The 18,981-nt window shown below is 43.5% G+C and overlaps 1 protein-coding gene across 4 annotated transcripts in view; it reads right to left on the bottom strand.

The window, feature by feature from the left end:
• The window catches only part of NUP214 (nucleoporin 214), a 101,100-nt gene that overhangs the window by 14,354 nt on the left and 67,765 nt on the right, over nucleotides 1-18,981 (bottom strand). For 2 of the 4 annotated variants that reach the window (XM_082400693.1, XM_082400694.1), the window contains exons 29-31: nucleotides 15,560-17,389; nucleotides 13,681-13,751; nucleotides 1,619-1,772 (exon numbers count right to left, since the gene is read on the bottom strand). In XM_082400693.1, coding sequence (XP_082256819.1) covers nucleotides 1,619-1,772; nucleotides 13,681-13,751; nucleotides 15,560-17,389 — 2,055 coding nt within the window. Of the gene's footprint in view, nucleotides 1-1,618; nucleotides 1,776-13,680; nucleotides 13,752-15,559; nucleotides 17,390-18,981 lie in introns of all 4 variants that reach the window. The other 2 variants (XM_082400691.1, XM_082400692.1) reach the window with 1 other exon arrangement.

The raw sequence follows: 18,981 nt of genomic DNA, 5'->3' as shown, positions 1-18,981 counted from the left end.
AGTTACTATGGTGTAAATAACTACTCCCTGATGGCACTGAACAGGGAGCTGGGGAGAAATGTGCAAGCTGGCTCTCCTGAGCCGGTGCAGGCCAGCTCCAGCCCATCACTGAGAGAAGGCCATTTTCTGCCAGGTAAGAGCCATGGCATTAAAGGTGAATCTGACAGGAGGAAAGGATTTTTTACAAGGATATGACATACCCACGTTTTAACAAAATAGGCTAGTAACACAATCTTGCAGACAATAATCTACCTATGGGACAAACCCACATTTCTCACTAGCATGTTTTATCAAATGCCTGCTCTGTGCTAGACGCTGTGTTTGGCACCTTATGTATGATCTAGCTGAGTTCTAGGTCTGCCACTTTCTGGCTGCGTAACTAAAACTCACCTGACCACTCTGGGCTTGTTTCTTTAGTGGAAAAGGGAGACTGACACCCAGGGATCACATTTCCAAGCTGCGTGCTCTGGAGCCCTGCAGGTGTGTGCTGACAGCCGGGGAAAAGAGGGGAAACCACCCAGGAGTATTGCTGGCTCTTGGCCCCTGCTTCTGAATACCCTGTTTTTCTCTGTTTTATGTATCAGGATTCTGCGTAAGAGTTCATCTGCAGAAACGGCTTCCGAAACTGTTACTAGACTTGACTTCTCAGATCCCTTCATTCTAGGGTTCTAAATTCCTCCTAGCAGAACACAAATTTCTGATTATATAATTTCGCAAGTTTAAAGCTATGTGTGTCTTCACTATAATCTCACCTTATATATTACTAGATGAACAGTGACATCAAAATAACTGATCTGTGACTCCAGGAGTCTCAGCAAAGAGTTTTGTTTTTTAACTACATGAGCCTTAATATCAAGGAAACATCTGTCCTGTCTATGGAACATGAGCATTAAGATCGCGTATAGCACAACAGATGAGAGAAGCTTCTGGTAGAGCGTATTAAACAAGAGAAGCTAAGATAAAGGTGACAGGTGCCCGACTTCCCATCTCAGTCTCCACTGGCAGCAGGATATATTTTTTTAGAAGATTTAAACAAACAAATTTCTTTCATTTCCAACCATGAACAGACAGATCAACAAGGAATTAGCTGGAGAAGAAAGTGCCAGCAGAAAGATACAGCTTCATCTGAAAATAAGACAAAAATGTAAGAGATGAGAAATAATGACGGCTTCAACTTTTGTGTGACATTTCTCTACAGGAGCTGAATGTTAAAGCAAATTCAAAGAGAGTCCAACACAAATGAAAATCCAGATGCTCCTCCGAGCACACCCAGCTTGTTCTGCTGCTCTCTTTTATGCCTGTCTGCCTGCATTCATTTCAAGTCATTTCAATCCTAAGAAACAGAGCAATTTGGGCCTTGGGAGAGAAGAGGGGAGTAGCTCAATACACAGATCCTCTCTCCCTGCAGCTCTGATGTCTTTCCATGATTATATAGGCCATCTCATTAGAAAACCAAAAATAAAAAACAAAATCAAAACAGATCACACTGCTTTGGGGTAGATATTTTAAATGGGCCTTCTAGACCTTTCCTTTCTACACTTGTCACTGAAGCTTTGATAACACCACGAGGATGACAATGACATCAGGGGACCAAGAGACTGGGAAAACTTTAACTCACTTGGGGTGGCCGTAGATCCAAAGCCCCCGCTGGCCGAGCTGAACGGGTTTTTGTTGGCTGCATCTTGGCTGGGTTTCCCTCCAAGGCCACTGAAGAAACCTCCCCCTCTTCCAGTGTTTCCAGACCCAAACACGCTGCCACTGGAAGAGGACGACTGCTAAAAAACAAAAGGAACAGGAAGCAGGACAGGATGAGAGGTCACGGTAAATGGCAGGTCACATCCACGGAGGGGGGCACTCACAGCTGTACAAGTGGAAGAAGCAAGAGAACGTTGATTAGTTCTGGTGCAGGTGCTCTAACACCCACAAAGGAAGCTGAGCTCTGGACAGGAACACTCCTTACAATCACAAGTTCTCAAGTTCTTCTATGTGCACAGTTCTCTGAAAACATCATTTATGGTAGGTGGGAGTCTTAACAGTTCATCTGCCCTGCTGCCTGCAGTCTCTGCTGGCTATGACGCCAGGGGCAGGAAAACCAAACCCTCAAAAGCGCCCCCAAATGCGAAAGTTTAAAAACATGTCTAGGTTATGATGAGCACCAATTATTTTGATTCCTCTAGTGTTTGGCTGACCTCATCAGCAACCGACGATAAGGGATTTACACTGTCTTTTCTCCCAATTTGCGTGCTTTTATTTCGTAATGACTTCCCCAGTACTGCAGAAATGAGCTTAAATTAGCTCTGCTGTTGAAACGATGACCGCAGCTGAATTCTGTCCAAGTTTGCAAATCTTATGCTCCGAGGATGCTGGGCACGTGCTGACACAAAGCTGTATCAGGCACCACACACTGTATTTTTGTTTAGAAACTGGTTCTTTAAGGAAGACCAGTGCTAGATTTGAGGGACCATTAATGATTAGTTAAGTATGATATCTCCCTGGTTGATAATGTAGAATACGATGGGCCATTAGAAATGGGTCGCTGTGCACAGGAACCTTACAGGAGCCCCTTCAAAGGGGAGGTGGGGGGAACCAGAGAAGTGTACAAGTCCCTCTTCTTTCTGGCAAAATAAACCACCCACCTCAAAACAGTGAGTGAAATATCAATATATGAGCTAGGAAGGTAGTGCCCTTCAGAAAAGTGCCTAAAATGTAACTTACACACTCAAAAAATGGTTGCTGTTCAGTATTTTGACAATGACGATAATGAACCAATGACCGAGCACTCTCTCTGTGCGAGGCACTTTTCTACGCACTTTACAAATAATTATTTAATCCCCACAACAGTCAAACCTCTAGCAGGCTGCCCCTGAAACATGCCCCAGCACACCCCTGCTCTGAGCCCCCGTAGCGTGACTTTCTGCCTGGACCATACGACAACTTCATTGACGTTCTGCTTCCCCTACAATCTGTGTTCACACAGCAGCTAGATTAATCCTTGAAAATGGCAGTCAAAACATTTCACGCCTGCTTACAAATTCTTAAAGACACACATGACTTGGCCCCATCCATCTCTTGGCATCGTCTTCTATCAGCTCCCCTGCACTTGGTACAGTCACACCAGTCTTTTGTGCCTTGGACAAGACAAGCTAATTTTTACCTGAGGGCAACGTACTTAATGTACTTGCTTGTCTCTCTCCTTTTTTTTTCCCCCCTTTAAACTTCTTTAAAAACAACAGTAACTGTTTACTACAACCATTTAATGATGAGTAACAGCTTTTTAAAACTTGGAATGAAATCCAACCATAAGAGCACAGGCTTTGATAACTAGTAAACTGACTTTCAAAGGAACGAAGACGTGACAACTATGCATGCATGCGGAAAATAGAAAATATCAGGTTTCTTAGCTGACTTCCACGCATCAGGCTGAAACTGCCAATATATGGACATTTTTGCCCTACAAGGAAAAAACCAAAACAAAAACCCCACCAAACCCAGCAATTTTAGATGGCTCAACTTACTTTTAAAAACATGATTTGAAAAGTAATGGATATCTGCAGAAATGAATAGAAATGGGTAGCACTTCACTGAAGTGAATGTGAATCGACAGTTATTGCATCCTCAGAAGCAGGTTAGAGTATCCCATTCATTTTAACTACAATAAATAACAATAGTTTTTAAAACTTTAAATTATGGAAAATCTCAAAAGTATAGATGGAGGAGCATAATGAACCCATGTACCCATCACCCAGTTTCACCCGTTAACTCACGCTCACAGAGTGTTACCTAGAGCCCCATTTTCTTCCCCTCATCCTTTATTAGTATGAAGTAAATCCCAGACATCTCACCATTTCATCCACGGATCTTCCAGTATAAAGCTCTAAAACATAAACTATAACTATAATAACATTATCGTGTCTAAAAATTAATTCCTTTATATCATTGAATAGAGAGCTAGTGTTCAAGATCCAGCCTAATAAAATTGCCAAAAAACCCTGTGAATCTCATCCAGCCTCCAGACCCAAGCACCATTTCACAGGAAGTAACAGAGAGGACAGAGGAACAAGTTAATCGGGAGCTACACCCCGGGGATCTCCAAAGGACCAACAATCTGCTTTGTTCATCAACTGTGTACTATGAGGGAAAATAAAAGAGGGGCGGTCCTGGGAGGGCAATTTATAGATACAGAGGCTGAAGAGAACTATCAGCCAATCTCCGTGAGTGAACCTGACTTGATCCTGATTCAAAGAAACAAATGTAAAAACAGCCATTTATGAGACTTCTTCAGAAAGGCATTTCCTGACTATCGAACCTAAATCAGCTTCCCTGATTACTGCCACATCATCCTGCTTTACTGTCTTCATAGTACTTAAATTAACTATCTGAAATGAAACTGTTTTAATAAAGACTGACACCCCTCCCCACCCCCCCAAAATGTAAGCTCTATGGACATAGCCACTTTTGTCTGTCTTACTCATTACTGAATCCCGGCATGAATGTTAAATTAATTTTCACAGTCCTGGTTCTCTACTGCCATTTTAACAACATTAAATCTTCTGATCCATAAACACAGCATGTCCTTCCATTTATTTAGATCACCTTTAATTTCTTTAAACAATGTTTCATTGTATTCAGAGCACACGTTTTGCACTTCTGTTAAATTTATTTCTAAGTATTTTACTTCTTTTCATGATATTGAAAATTAATTGTTTTCTTAATTTCAATTTCATTTTCAGACGGTTTGTTGTAAATGTACAGAAATACAATTAATTTCTATATATTGATCTTGCATCCTGCAAACTTGCTGGCCCCATTCATTAGTTCTAGTTCTGTAGTGGATTCCTTTGGGATTTCTATATACATGATCATGTTACCTGCAGATACATAGTTTTACTTCCTCCTTGCCAATCTGGATGCCTTTATTTCATTTCTTGCCTAACTGACCTGGCTAGACACAACATATGCTCTTGAGAGCCATCCCTATGGCTGCATGCCATTAGCCATCCTTCCTTTCTTATTGCTGAATAGTATTCCATTGTGTGAGGACGCCAGGGCCTACTATTCTCCTGCTGATGAACATCTGGACTGTTTCCAGGTTTGGGCTATCATCAACAAAGCTGCTATGAACATTCTGATAGAAGTCTGTCTGTGAGTATATATTTTCATTTCTTTTGGGTGAAAACCTAGGACTAGAATTGCTAAACCATAAAATTAGTGTATATTTAACTTACTGAGAAATTGCCAAATGGTTTTCCAAAGTGACTGCACCATTTTACCTTCCCACCAACCAGCAACACATTAAGAGATCTAGTCACTCTAGATCTTTTCCACATTTGGTCTTGTTGGTTCTTAAATTTCAGTAATTCTACAGGTATGACATAGTATCTCATGGTTTTAATCTGCATTTCTCTGACGACTAACAATGCTGAGCAAGTTTTCATGTGCTTATTGGCCATTTGCATAGCTCCTTTTGTAAAGTATCTGTCCAAGTATTTTAAAATTGAGGTGTCTTTTTATTTTTGAGTCATAGGAGTTCTTTATATGTTCTGGACAGAAGCCCTTTCATTTATGTATTACAAATATTTTCTCCCAGTCTATACCTTGCCTTTTCATTTTCATAACAAAGTCTTTTGATGAGCATAAGTTTGTAATTTTAATGAAATCCAGTTTTTCAATTTCTTCTCTTATGGCTAGTGCTTTTCTGTGTTCTAAGAAACCTCTGTCTTCCTAATGGCTTCTCCACAGTGGCATTACCGACATTTGGGCCACATGATTCTTCGTTTTGGAGGGCTGGAGGATGTTTAGCAGCATCCCTGGCCTCTACCCACGAGATGCCGGCAGCGTCCCCCACTCATGAGGATCAAACGTGTCTCCAGACGTTGTGACTGTGAAATTCCCCCAGGGGGCAAAATCCATACCGGTTGAGAAGCACTGATTTACTCCAAGGTAGCAAAGATGTTCTTTTTGCCACGGTTGTCATATATTTAATTCCTTGTTATTAACCGCACAATACATTGTTTCTCTTTATGTCATCAATCTTTTTTCTTCAGCTGCTTTAGAAGTTTTCTTTTTGTATTTGGTTTTCAGAAGCTTAACCAGGTTGTGTCCAGGGGTGGTTTTCTGAGGTTCACACAGTGTCTTGGATTTGTGGATTCCTGTTCTTCAACAAATTTGAAAAAGCCTGGCCATTGTCTCTTCAAAAAAATTTTTTCTCACCAATTCTGTCTCCTCTCATTTTGGGACTCTGATTCCATTATGTTGAATTGCCTGGTACTGTTGCACAGGTCACTGATGTTCTGTCCAATTTTTTTTCAGTCTCTCGGAGCTTCATTTTGGGTAATTTCTATTGACATATTTTCAAGTTCACTGTTCTTCTGTAGTATTCACTCTGCTGTTTAACCTGTCTAATTGTTTTTTATTTTGGATATTAGATTTAAACTTCAGATACAGACTGACTTTCTATTTGTTTTTGTAATTCCCATTTCTCTTCTGAGATTCCTTATTCAACCATTCTTTTATTTTCCTGTAAATCCTTGAGCACAACAGTTATTATAAAGTCTCTGCCTGTTAGTTCTAATACTGGATCATCTGTAGGTTATTTTTTGCTGATTTCTAAAGTATGACCGTTAGGTCCCCCTTTTCATTTTGCTTCTTCATATGTTACATAATTTTTTTTGTTTGTTAGGTATACTGGACTTTATACAGAGGAACGGTGGTGTGGTGACTGAGGAATGCTAGCGTTTTCCCCAGAGAGTGAGAGACCACTCTCGTCTATGTCCTAAAGTGAGGAGGCAATTATTCAGATTTCACTAAGTGTCCAGTTGATTGGGAACTGGTTCACAGATTTAGACTGAACTCACCTCTCATTAGCCAAACACTGTCTTTGCTTAGGGTTTAGGTTATTTGTCGTAGAAGTGTTGGAGCCTGGAGCCAGGAGGCAGTTAGGCTGCAGTGCTACCTTTGGATTCAACAATTTCAGGGAACAGGAGGTTGCTAGACTGCAAGTTCTTTCTACTTTACTTTCTTTCTCTCAGCAAAATTGGGGGAGAGGTGAATAGAGGATTTTTATACTGAACTTGCAAGTCTTTCAGACTCCAATTTGTTGCTGTTGTTGTTTTTTTAAAAGCAGCTTTACTGGGATATAATTCATATACCACACAACTTACTGATTTAAAGTATAAAATTCAGGACTTGCCTGGTGGCACAATGGTTAAGAATCCACCTGCCAATGCAGGGGACACGGGTTCGATCCCTGGTCCAGGAAGATCCCACATGCCGTGGAGCAACTAAGCCCGTGAGCCACAACTACTGAGCCTGCGCTCTAGAGTCCGCGAGCCACAACTACTGAAGCCCGCGCGCCTAGAGCCCATGCTCCTCAACAAGAGAAGCCACCGCAATGAGAGGCCCACGCACCACAACGAAGAGTGGTCCCTGCTCGCCGCAGCTAGAGAAAGCCCGCATGTGGCAACGAAGACCCAACGCAGCCAAAAATAAATAAATAAAAAATAAATAAATTTATAAAGTATAAAATTCAATGGTTTTGGTATATTACATCTTTAAGTTTTAAAAAGTGTGGTAAAATATGTATGACATAAAACTTGCCCTTTTAATCATCTTTTAATATACAATTGAGTGGCATTAATTATATTCACAATGTTGTGCAACAACTACCACTATTTCCAAAATTTTTCATCACCAAAACCAAAATTCTGTAACCATTAAACAAGAACTCCCTGGTCCCTCCTCTCCCCGGTTCCTGGTAGGCTCTAATCTACTTCCCAGCTCCATGGATTTACCTATTCTAAATATTCCATAAAAGTGGAATCATACAATGTTTGTCCTTTTATATCTGGTTTATTTTACTTAGTATAATGTATTCATGATTTATCCATATGTAATATGAATCACAACCTTATTCCTTTTGAAGGCTGAATAATATTCCTATGTATGAACAGACCACGTTCTGTTTATCCAATCCTCTGTTGATCAACACTGGGTTGTTTCCATCTTTTGGCCACTGTGAATAATGCTGCAATGAGCAGTGGTGAGCAAGTGTCTGAGTTCTGCTGCTGGGTCATATGACAGTTCTATGTTTAGCTTTTCAAGGAACCTGTTTTCCACAATGGCTGTACCATTTTCCATTCCAACCAGCAATATATGAGGGTTCCAACCTCTCCAGTCTTTGTCAATACTTGCTATTCTTTGTTGTTTTTTTTAAATTATAGCCCTCCTAGTGGTTGTGGAGTGGTATCTCATTATGGTTTTGATTTTCATTTTCCTAATGTTTATAATACTATTGATTATCTTTTCGTGTATTTATCGGTCATTTGTTTGCCCTCATTGTTGCCAACAGCTTCCTCTGGCTTCTCCAGCCAGTAAATTTCCTTCAGCAAGGCCTCTCTTCCACTTCCTAAACCCAGACCTGACATCTGTCCCCAAAAGCTGCTGTACCATCAAGCTCACCTACGATTAACTCCCCTGTCTGGAAATCAATTCAACAAGGCTTTCTGCCATGTTTTGATGGTCCCATTGTGACAGATTATATTTTCCAAAGATGGTCACAGTAGTATTTCTAGACCGAAATGCTCTTCTAGAGCAAGAGGTGAAGTCTATTCCCCTCCCCTTGAACCTGGGTGGGGCTTTGTGACTGCCTTGAACAAGAAGATGCAGTATAAACGATGCTCCGCGACTTCTGAGGACAGCTTCTGCCTGGCTCCCTCTCTTTCTTGCAATATTCTTCCGTGGAATCCAGCCACCATGTTGTAAGGAAGCCCAGGCCATACAGAGAAGCCACATGGAGATGTTGTAGCCAAGAGTTCCAGTTAAGGTTGGAACTAACAGCCAAGCCAACCACTGGAGAATGCTACTGAGTTTTGGGGTAATTTGTTACACGGCACTAGATAATTCTAATATCCACAGAATTAGTGTGATTTTCACACCATCTGGATTTTTCTTGGTATTATGATGAAAATGAAGTTCTTCTATATCCTGGCCAGAATCTACCTGTATCCTTAGATTTTTCTGAGAATACCCCTACCTGAAAATTCATTCATTTTTACAATGCTTACCCTGTGCTAGCCACAGTCCTAAGCACTGGGGATATAGCAACAGATCTAACAGATAAAGCCCCTGCCATGATAGAAAAAAATTCATTTGAATTTCTAGCCCCTCCAATTGCAAATATAATTTCTGTGAAGGAAGAACATGAGGTGCAGGGCAGTAACCAATATGGAGTTTATCACAGTAAGCTTTAAATCTCTTGGCTCAAATTATGCCTGCGAGAGAGAGAAAAAATTTATGCCTGTGAAAGTCACGCATGTAGCTCTAATTTGTTCATTCCCACAATGTAGTAATGTTCTACTACACAATAATATAAGTTCATCTACCCAGTGGAATGGCCATAACCGTCTGGGTTCCTTCTAGTCCTCAGTTATTATAACACTGTACCCTGGCGCACAGGTGCATCAGTTTCTCTAAAGAACAAACTAGGAGCGGAACCGCAGGGCTTTACAAGATCACACCAGACTATTTTCCAAGGTGGTGTGCCAACCTACGCCCCAGCTAAGAGTGTACGTGAGTTTCTGTGGCTCTGCATATCTGCTGACATTTGGTATTGTTGGGCTTTAAAATTTTTGCTGTGTTACAGGTGTGCATCTCTTAGTGGTCTTACTTTGTGTTACTAATTAAGTTGGATATGTTTACGGTCCTCTGGCTATCCTTTTTAAAAAATGTTTTCTTATTTCTCTCTTTTTCTAAATTGTGGTAAAATATACATGAAACTTATCATTTTAAGCTTTTTTCCCCCATGTGTCCGGGGCATGAACCAGGCATGGGCACAAACCAAAAGCCAAGCTGGGATAAACAAGGAGTTGCCTTGTCCCCGGCTGATATGAGACAGGCACCAGCAACTAGGTGCCACTCGACCCAGGTCAGGGGCAACATCTTAAGCATTTTAAGTGTATAATTCAGTGGCATTGAGTACATTCCACAATGCTGTGTAACCAACACTATCCTTTTTTATGAAGTCTCTTGTCCTTTTTCTTTCTGTTGTGTTTTCTATTAAGTTTTCTATGTACAGAGCTCAATGAATTTTGACATATAACTGTTTACGATGTTCAACTTTTTTTTTTTTTGGCTGCGTTGGGTCTTCGTTGCTGCGCGTGGGCTTTCTCTAGTTGTGGTGAGCGGGGGCTACTCTTCGTTGCGGTGCGCGGGCTTCTCGTTGCGGTGGCTTCTCTTGTTGTGAAGCACAAGCTCTAGGCGCGCGGGCTCAGTAGTTGTGGCACAAGGGCTTAGTTACTCCGCCGCATGTGGGATCTTCCCGTACCAGGGATCGAACCTGTGTCCCCTGCATTGGCAGGCGGATTCTTAACCACGGCACCACCAGGGAAGTCCAGCCTTACTTTTTTTTTTGGGGGGGGGGTTGGGGGGGCCAAGTTGCATGGCTTGTGGGATCTTAGTTCCCCGACCAGGGATAGAACCCATGCCCCCTGCAGTGGATGTGCGGCCTTAACCAGTGGACCACTGGGGAAGTCCCAATGTTCAACATTTAAGACATCGAACATTGTTAGTACTTTAGATGGCTCCCCTGTACCGCACTTTCAACGTCCTAAGAGTAACCACCATTCTGATTTGTATCGTGACAGCTAAGTTTTGCCTGTACTTGACTCTTAGGTAACAACAGTGTGTTCTCTTGTGTCTATGTCTTTCAATTAACACTGTGTGTGGGGTGCATCTGTTTTGTTCTGTACAGGAGCTGTGCGTCTTGTTTCACTGCTCTGTAGCACTCCACTGTATAAATACACTATTTATCCATCCTTCAGCTGATAAGCATTTGGGTTGTTTCTTGTTTTTAGCTGTTCTGAATACGCTGCTATGAACATTCTTATCCATACCTTCTGGTGAACAAAGGCACTTGTTTCTGTGGGTTACATATCTAGAGTAGATATGCTGGGTCCACAGGGATTCCGTGTACCTAGTTTTGATACCGAAGTGATTCTATGAACTTACATTCCTGCTCTGTGAGAGTTTCCAGTAGCTCTGCTTCCTCCCCGGTACTGGGTATCATCAGCCCTTCAATTTAGCCATTCTGATGGGGCTGCAGTTTTTTGTTTTTTTTTTTTTTTGATTTGTATCGTTTATATATTCTGAATACAATTACTCTGTTGGTTATATAGGCTACAATTTTCCTATTTCATGGCTTGTTTTACCCTAAAATTAAGAAAGCTGTAATTTTAGTGAGGTCAAACTTTCCTTCTGCCTGAAGAATATCCTTTAGAATTTCTTTCAGGTCTGCTAGGCATAAATCCTTTCAGTATCTGCCCAAAAGTGTCTTGATTTCACTTAATTCTTACAGATGTTTTTTACTGGGTTCAAAAATTCTAGGCAGATAAGACTGTCTCTGGCTTTCCCTGTCACTGCCGTGAACTCAGCCGTTAGTCCAACTACTGCTCCTTTGAAGGTAATCTGTCTTTTTTCTGAGTGCTTTTAATATTTTATATTAGTAGTTCTGCAGTTTCACTATGGCAGGTCTTGGATTCAATTTCCTTTTATACATTCTGCTTGGTATTTGTTGGACTTCTGAATCTGTGGGTTACTGTTTTCTGTTGGTTTTGGAAATCTGTCTTTTTCTCTTCTAATATTGCCATACATACTTTCTCTCTCTCTTCTCTTCCTGATTAAATGTATGTCAGATTTTCTCTTTCAGCATTTTTGCTTTCTCTTTTGTATTTTCCATCTTTTATGCTCTCCGTGATGAATTCCAGATAACTTAACCTGAACTTCTAGTTTAAGGGTCAGCAAACTATAGCCCATGGGCCAAACCCAGCCTGCTGTTTTTATAAATAAAGCTTTATGCAAAAATAATCATGCTCATTCATTTATGTGCTGTCTATGGCTGCTTTTTGTGTCACAATGGTGGAGTTGAGTAGTTGTGACAGGAGCAGTATGTAGCTCTCAAAGTCTAAAATATTTATTATCTGGCCCTTTACAGAAAAAGTTCCCTGATCCGTGATCTAGTATGTTACTGTTCTCTTCAGCTGGGTCTAATCTGCTGATTTAAAATTTTAATTATTATATCTCTCTAGAAGTTCTATTTGGTTCTTTTTCAAAGCTGCTATGACACTTCTTATAATTTCCTATTCTTTACTGGTATTTTCAAGTTTGTCTTTTATTTCTTTATGGCACGTAAAACACAGCTGTTTTATAGTCTAGGAAGTCTTTGGAAATGTTGTGTCTCATGTTTATTCTGGCTCTTGATCATAGTTCCTTGTTTCCTGTTGTGATGAATTTACGTGTGGGAATCAATGTCCTTAAAAATTATCTGAGGCCTACAGTTACTTTTCTTCAGAGTGGCCTGTGCTCTTCTGCCAGACATCTGGAGACACCGTCATCCTCGGATTGGTTCAAGCCACATTCTCAGGCCGAGACCGGTGAATCTGGAGTCACAGCTTATCGTGGGGAGGGTCTCCTTTAGCCCTCCCACTTTGTACACGTCTTGGTGAATGATGTCTGCCCCTTTGCCCTCTTGGGGTTGTTAACATAGGCAATTCAGGTGCTCTCAGATTAGCAGATGCTCTCAGGGCAGAACTGGCTTATGTGCTCCACTCACTTCTACAGGTTCCCATTTTCCCTTTAATCTGGTTTGGTTAAATACCTTGTTAGTTTATAAGTGCTTTTGAAACTATGGTTTGTACGTTTTATGTAGCCATTTTTAGCTGGTTTCAGTGGGGAACTTGAAAACCAGAAGTTCTGTTTCTCGGTCAAGGATCACTGACTAGGGCAGAGCCCATCTTCTAAGGAAAAAGGTGATAAAGAAAATCTCCTACTGAAGACTTGGAAGAAACATATAATATGGCTACCACTTTCTTAACTACTGGACAAGTACCAACCCCACCTTTAGAAAGTCACAATCGTTTCCAATATATCAGAGTACCTTTCTTCGGAAGGACTCCCCTTATGAAGTTACTACGATCTAAAAGCAGCTAGCTTTTACAACAGTAAATTTAACCTCTCTGGGTCCTCCGTGTCCTCATCTGTCAAATGGGGATAATAACAGCATTACCTTATACAAGTACTAATGATTCCATGACTCAGTGTGTGTACAGCACTTAAAACCACACCCAGCACATAGATAACCACTAGCCAGACAAAGTGAAACGGCTCAGGTCACCGAAAGGTCCCTGGACAATATACTGCTCTGCACAGGGGCCATATACAGTTTCTGTTGTATATTCTTCTTCATCTTATTTAAACAATGGCTTAAAAAAATAAAAACTCTTAGCTCAACAGCCTTTAAAAAAAAAAAAAAAAAGGCCAAGGAGCAGATTTAACCCATGGGCCATAGTTTGCCAATCCCTGGCCTAACAACAGGCAGAAGATTGATGGAAATCAGGCAATGTGCTTTAAAGTGCTTCCCGAGAGGACTTTCACACAAGGATCAAAACTGTAGTGATTCTCCCAAATCAGAGGCTGAGACTTCTGCGTCCCCAAGGGAGCTACAGAAGGCAGAGCTTGAGAACAACAGGGCTGTTTGCTGGGGCTGGTTACATCCTATAGGAGCATGACTGGTTACATCCTACAGGACTGGTTACATCCTACAGGAACATGACTGATTACATCCTATAGGAACGACGCAAATGGGTTTGATACATGTTGACATGAATAGAGGCAAACCTCCATATTTACCTGGCCAAAGACCGTTCCACCAGTACTGGCTGCTTGACCAAACAAAGAACCAGTATTACTAGACCCAAAACCTGTAAAATAAAAAGAAAACCAAAGTTTAGTTTGGATGAACCTTCTATAATATCAAAGTTTTGTTTTTTCTTTTTTAAATGGCATTCAGGTGTGCTAAAGTGCCTCACAATAAATCAACTCATGAAGAAAATCTGTTTTCCTACCTAGGAAATGGAGAAAATTATGAGTAAATAATTTAAAAAACCTTTTTCTCACTGCTAGAATTTTATAATAGTAAAAAAAGTCCCAAAGTCCCAAGGACTGAATCCTTGTCTCCTACCAAACCCCAGGTGGGCGAGGACTCTCAGAGTAGCTCCCCTAGACTTATAGCGGCCAAGAAGTGCTTCCAATGGCTGACTTAAAATCATGAATATTCCTACTCCCTAGTTACCTCTAATCTCAAATACCAGATTCTTTCAGGGTAGTTTATTTTTCTTCTAGGTGGCATAACATGGTTGAGGTGCTGAGTTAACAGGGCCTGGGAAAATCATGCAGAACCATATTTTATAACAAAAGAGCCCTAGACGAGGAGTTGGAGGACAAGAGTTCCATGCTCATTTCTGCTACTGGTCTAGGCAGGGGAGCTCAGGCAAGTCTCAGTTCCTCAACCAGAGCTGGAGAGGCTGCTCAGGTTATCTCTCCACCTAGCTCCTGTAGGAAAGAAGGGTTTTTCAGAGGTTCTCAGTTGTACTGAAATAGTTTTGATTATACTTGTGAACAAGGATTCTCAAGTTCTGACTGCAGAACAAAAAGATGCATTAGCGATAGTGTTAACTATCCTACTCTCTTTTAAGACCCACAAGGCCTCTTCCCTGCCCGTTCTCTAGACCAACTTATCACATCTCCCGTCACTCAAACAGGCCAACCAGCCTCTTCACAGGGCATCAGGTGGATCCCAAAACTGTCTTGCACCACTGTGTTCTTGTAGCGGAACATAGTGGGAGCTTCACAAACATTTGTTGAAGGCAGGAAGAAAATGACTTCCTTTCTAATAAATTATGAACCAGTTTCAAATAAATTTTCACCAAAGGAATGAACGCGCAGTTACTTGTAATCCTGTCCACCAAGAAATCATTGATCTTTGATTCCACCCCCCATCCCCTGAGCCTGATGGCTGAAGAAATACCTTTCATAAGATAACCATGGAGAAAGGAAAATTAGAAAAAGATATTCGAGTTGTCCTGTCTACTGGTTTTAGGAGCAAAAGCAGCTGCTAAGATTGGACATGCAATAGTGACGATTACATTTTACTTTCAAAAATAGTAAAATTTAAAGAATTGTTTTCTTTAAAAAATTACACCGAAAATAGAAAAAAAAATCCAACGTCTCAAATGTCACTATTTGCCCTTCTAGAAAGCAAGGTGGTGCCAGAGAAAATACGAAATACTGGCAGGGCAGCTGACTAGGATGAGGAGCTCCAGAGTCTAGTCCCGGCTCCACTACTGGCACTAAATGACATTACATCAGTCACCTCGAGGCTTGACAGGTTGGGACATAATGACCTCTAAAGCACCTTGCAAAAGTAAAATTTCATACTTATGAGTCATTCGTTACTTGCCATGACTTTACACCTGTTTTCCTCCCCCCATGAAACTGGCACTCTGGTGGCTAGGAGAGTGGAGAACTTGCTGAGAAGCAAAACTGGAGCTGCAGTGATTAGACCAAAGAAATGCCCGAGACTGCCAGTGGCCAGGCTTCCTTCCGGACTTTCCAGAGCCTCTTCTGTTTTCCCTTCCTTTCTCTTAATCACCAAAGTACTGCAGATTTGCTGCAAATGTTTCAAATAATACAGAGGACAACAAAGTAACAGTCTTCTATAAATTCTTACCTGAAGCTTGACAAAAGCTAAACCCAGAGGATGGTGCCGTCGTGGTGGTGGCTGAGGCACCACCGAACACAGAGCCTCCCTGCCCAAAGCCAGGACTCTGGCCAAAAGCAGGAGGGCTGCTTTGGCCAAAGAGCCCCCCTCCAGCGTTGGCAGAAGACTGTCCAAATGAGAAGGAGCTGGAGCTACTGGCGCTTGAAGATGCACCGAAGACATTCCCGCTGGTGGACGCGGGGGTGGGGGACGCGGACTGACCAAAAGCCGGCACGGAGCTGAAGCCAGGCTGACTGAAGGAAAAGCCGCTCGCGGGGCTGCTGGTCGGCTGCCCGAAGGCCGGGGCCTGCCCGAAGCTTGTCTGTCCAAAGACCGCCGGGGCGGAGGTGCCAAACGCTGGGCTGCCGAACCCCGAGCCGCTGACCTGCGGCGCGGCAGCCGCTGTGCTGGCGATGCCGCCCGCCTGCTGCCCGAACAGGCTCGGGGCGGTGCTGGCGGCCACCTGCCCAAACATGGGGGTCGCCGAGGGGGAGGTGGCTGTGTGGCTGGTGAGCTGGCTGAAAGCCGAGCTAGAGCTGGCGGCCGGCGGCTGAGTAAAGACAGGCGAGCCCGAAGTGACCGCCCCAAACACTGCGGGCTCCGTGGCTGGGCCTGGAGCATCACCGGAAACAGCGCTGGAGGTGGCAGGAGGCCTGGATGTTTCTGGGGCCACGGGGCCGGCACCTGGGACGGCAGGTGCTGCGACGGCGATCTGCCCAGGCGCGGCCAGGGCGGGGGCCGGGGACGGTGGTTCGGTCTTGGCGTCCGGGGCCCCGGTGGCTGTCGGAGTGGCCTCCGCGGACGGCGCTAGGATGGTGGCACTGGGCGCCGCCGTACCAGGGCTGCTGACCGCAGGCTGGGCGAGAGCGGGCTCCTTCTTCACAGAGTCAGACGTTTGAGGAGGAGCCTGGGGAAGCTGGGTGGACGGCTGCTGCCCTAGGAGGGAGGCTGCTGACACCGAAGCCTCGCTGCCACCTGGCTTCTCGGGCACAGCCGATGACGTGGCTGCCTCTGGGCTTTTGCCGGGGGACGCAGGCAGGGCGGGAGCAGACGCTGAACTCAGGACGCTGCCGAACGACAAGGCGGGGAGGGACGTAGGAAGGGGTGTGGCAGCGGCAACGGCAGAGGACGGCGCTGTACTACTTGTCTGCTGGCCTCCGAACGGAAAACTGGTCTTGCTACCGCTTAGAGATAGCCCCCCAAAACTGATTACGCTGGAGGGTCCCGCACTGGTGAGCGGCAGGCTGCCAAAGACGCCAGTCGAGGAACTGCCGGGGCTGGGGCTGGGGCCGGCCACCGCCGCCGGGGTCACCGCGGTGGTGGCCGCAGAGGAGGTCACGGGAGGCTCCGCGGGCTTCCCCAGCACCACGGGGCCGGTGAAACTAAACCCGGAGGGGACGGCCGAAGTCTTGGTGGGCTGTGCACTAGCACCAGTCCCGCCTGGGGATGAAGCCTTACTGGCTGCCTTTGTAGAATCATCTGCTTGGCCAACCCGCAGTCCTGAAAAACTTCCTAGAGTCTCTCCAGCCAGAGAACTTGGAAACAGAAGCTCTCCCAACTTGGACGGTGGAGCTTCCAGCTTGCCAGAGGGGGTGGAAAGAGCAATTCCAGAAGGTGCCACGGGCCTGCCACCGGACGGAGCAGACTCCCCCGGAGAGGGACCAGCAGCTCCCGTGCTACTTGACGTCGTCATTCCCGAGGGAGGTGAGCTTTCAGGAACGGCCTCGTAAAAAGGTTTGCCTGTCCCGCCAAAGGAGAATGTGTCCAGCTGGTTTGACTCTTTGCCGGGGGGTGTTGCCCCTAGCAAGAAACAGAAATTAAGAAATGGACTGGATTTCACAAAATATGACCTATCACAATATCACTGACTTTTCTAAGCCAAAGCCTCTCTCCTCCCTTGACACTGTCAGGGACAGCTTGTTCGGACAGCAGCAGACAGAACAAATGCTTCTCCGCAGGAACGTTAGCTCTGAGTCATCTCACTGAGGTGAGATGAACGAACGTTCTCTTTATGACCATTAAATCATAACAAATACACTTCTCTCTAGAGTACATGGAATTAACCTAGTGGTCCAAAAGAGAAAGAAAAGGCATCTTCCCACATTTTCCCTGTGTGCACGTCGCAATAACATTCCTGGCAACAGTACTAGCCTATGGACCTCCTGAGAGACCAGGAATTGATCCTTTGGTGGTGTTTTTTTTTTTTTGGCCGCACCGTGCGGCTTGTGGGATCTTAGTTCCCCAACCAGGGATTGAATCCAGGCCCTTGACAGTGAGAGCACAGAGTCCTAACCACTGGACCACCAGGGAATTCCTCCTTTGGTTTTATGGACAGATAAAGTGTCAATCCACAGGCAATCATTTTTACCTATAATTAAGGGCTACTTCCTAGTGCTCTCCTCACTAAGTGCTTTCATGGCGGCAGTGTGGCCAGATGGTCAAGGACATGGGTGGGCTCTGAGGCTGGGGGCTCTGCCACTTGCTGGCTGTGCAACTCTGGAAAAGTTAATTGACTTCTCTGGGCTTCAATTTCTCCATTTGGAAGAGAGAGATAATAACAGTACGCACCTCACAGAGTTGTTACGAAGATTAAATGAAATACAGGTAAAGCACTCACAAGGCCTGGTCAAAAAACTGATCAATAAAGACTAATTTGATACTTACAAACTGAAATTGGTCTATCGAAAGTGCTGGTTGAGGTTTCTAACTCCATGCTGTTTTAAAAAGTCTGTCTATCACAAACTCCTGAGAACACTGCAAAGCCCCTACTATTTACAGGTAATTTCCAGAAACCCCTCTTTGTATCACTGGTGTTGTACTGAGTTGTTTATGATTTTGGATTGTTGTCTATTCTTGTATTAATGAAAATGTTTATGGAATTACTATTGTGTTTTATTACTAATTTATTTCATTTAGGATTTTTGACAATTATTCTGTTCCTCTCCAATCTTTTTATATCATTGAGTTGTTTTTCTTCTAGAAAGTGAGACTGCGGAGAGGGTGGGCCTCAAGGGTATTCAGCCACATCTAAGTGGGCAGAACAGTTTAAGAATCACTATTCCAGAGAGAAAGGAATGAGATCAACAACGCTTTAAGTGCCACACACAGCTCAGGTTTAGGAAGTCTGCTATGCTTTCAACTCCCTAATCTCCCTCTAGGAGGTTTTAGGAGAGCCCTTTTTTACTAAAAAAAACTTCTACCACTTGGGTTGGCACATAGAAAGCACTCATAAAAATGTGTTGAATGAAGAGATGAAAGATGGTCATTGTCTTATTTATCATAGGGAAAACCTGGAAAGAGCCTAAATGTCCAAAAGGTGAATAGTTAAATAAATTATGGCATATCCACAAGATAGAAATTACGTAGCCATCAAAAATGACATTTACACAAGA

The sequence above is a fragment of the Balaenoptera borealis genome (assembly GCF_965194805.1).
Source record: "Balaenoptera borealis genome assembly, chromosome: 8".
NCBI classification, from domain to species: Eukaryota; Metazoa; Chordata; class Mammalia; order Artiodactyla; family Balaenopteridae; genus Balaenoptera; species Balaenoptera borealis.
This window is presented reverse-complemented; position numbering and strand designations above follow the sequence as displayed.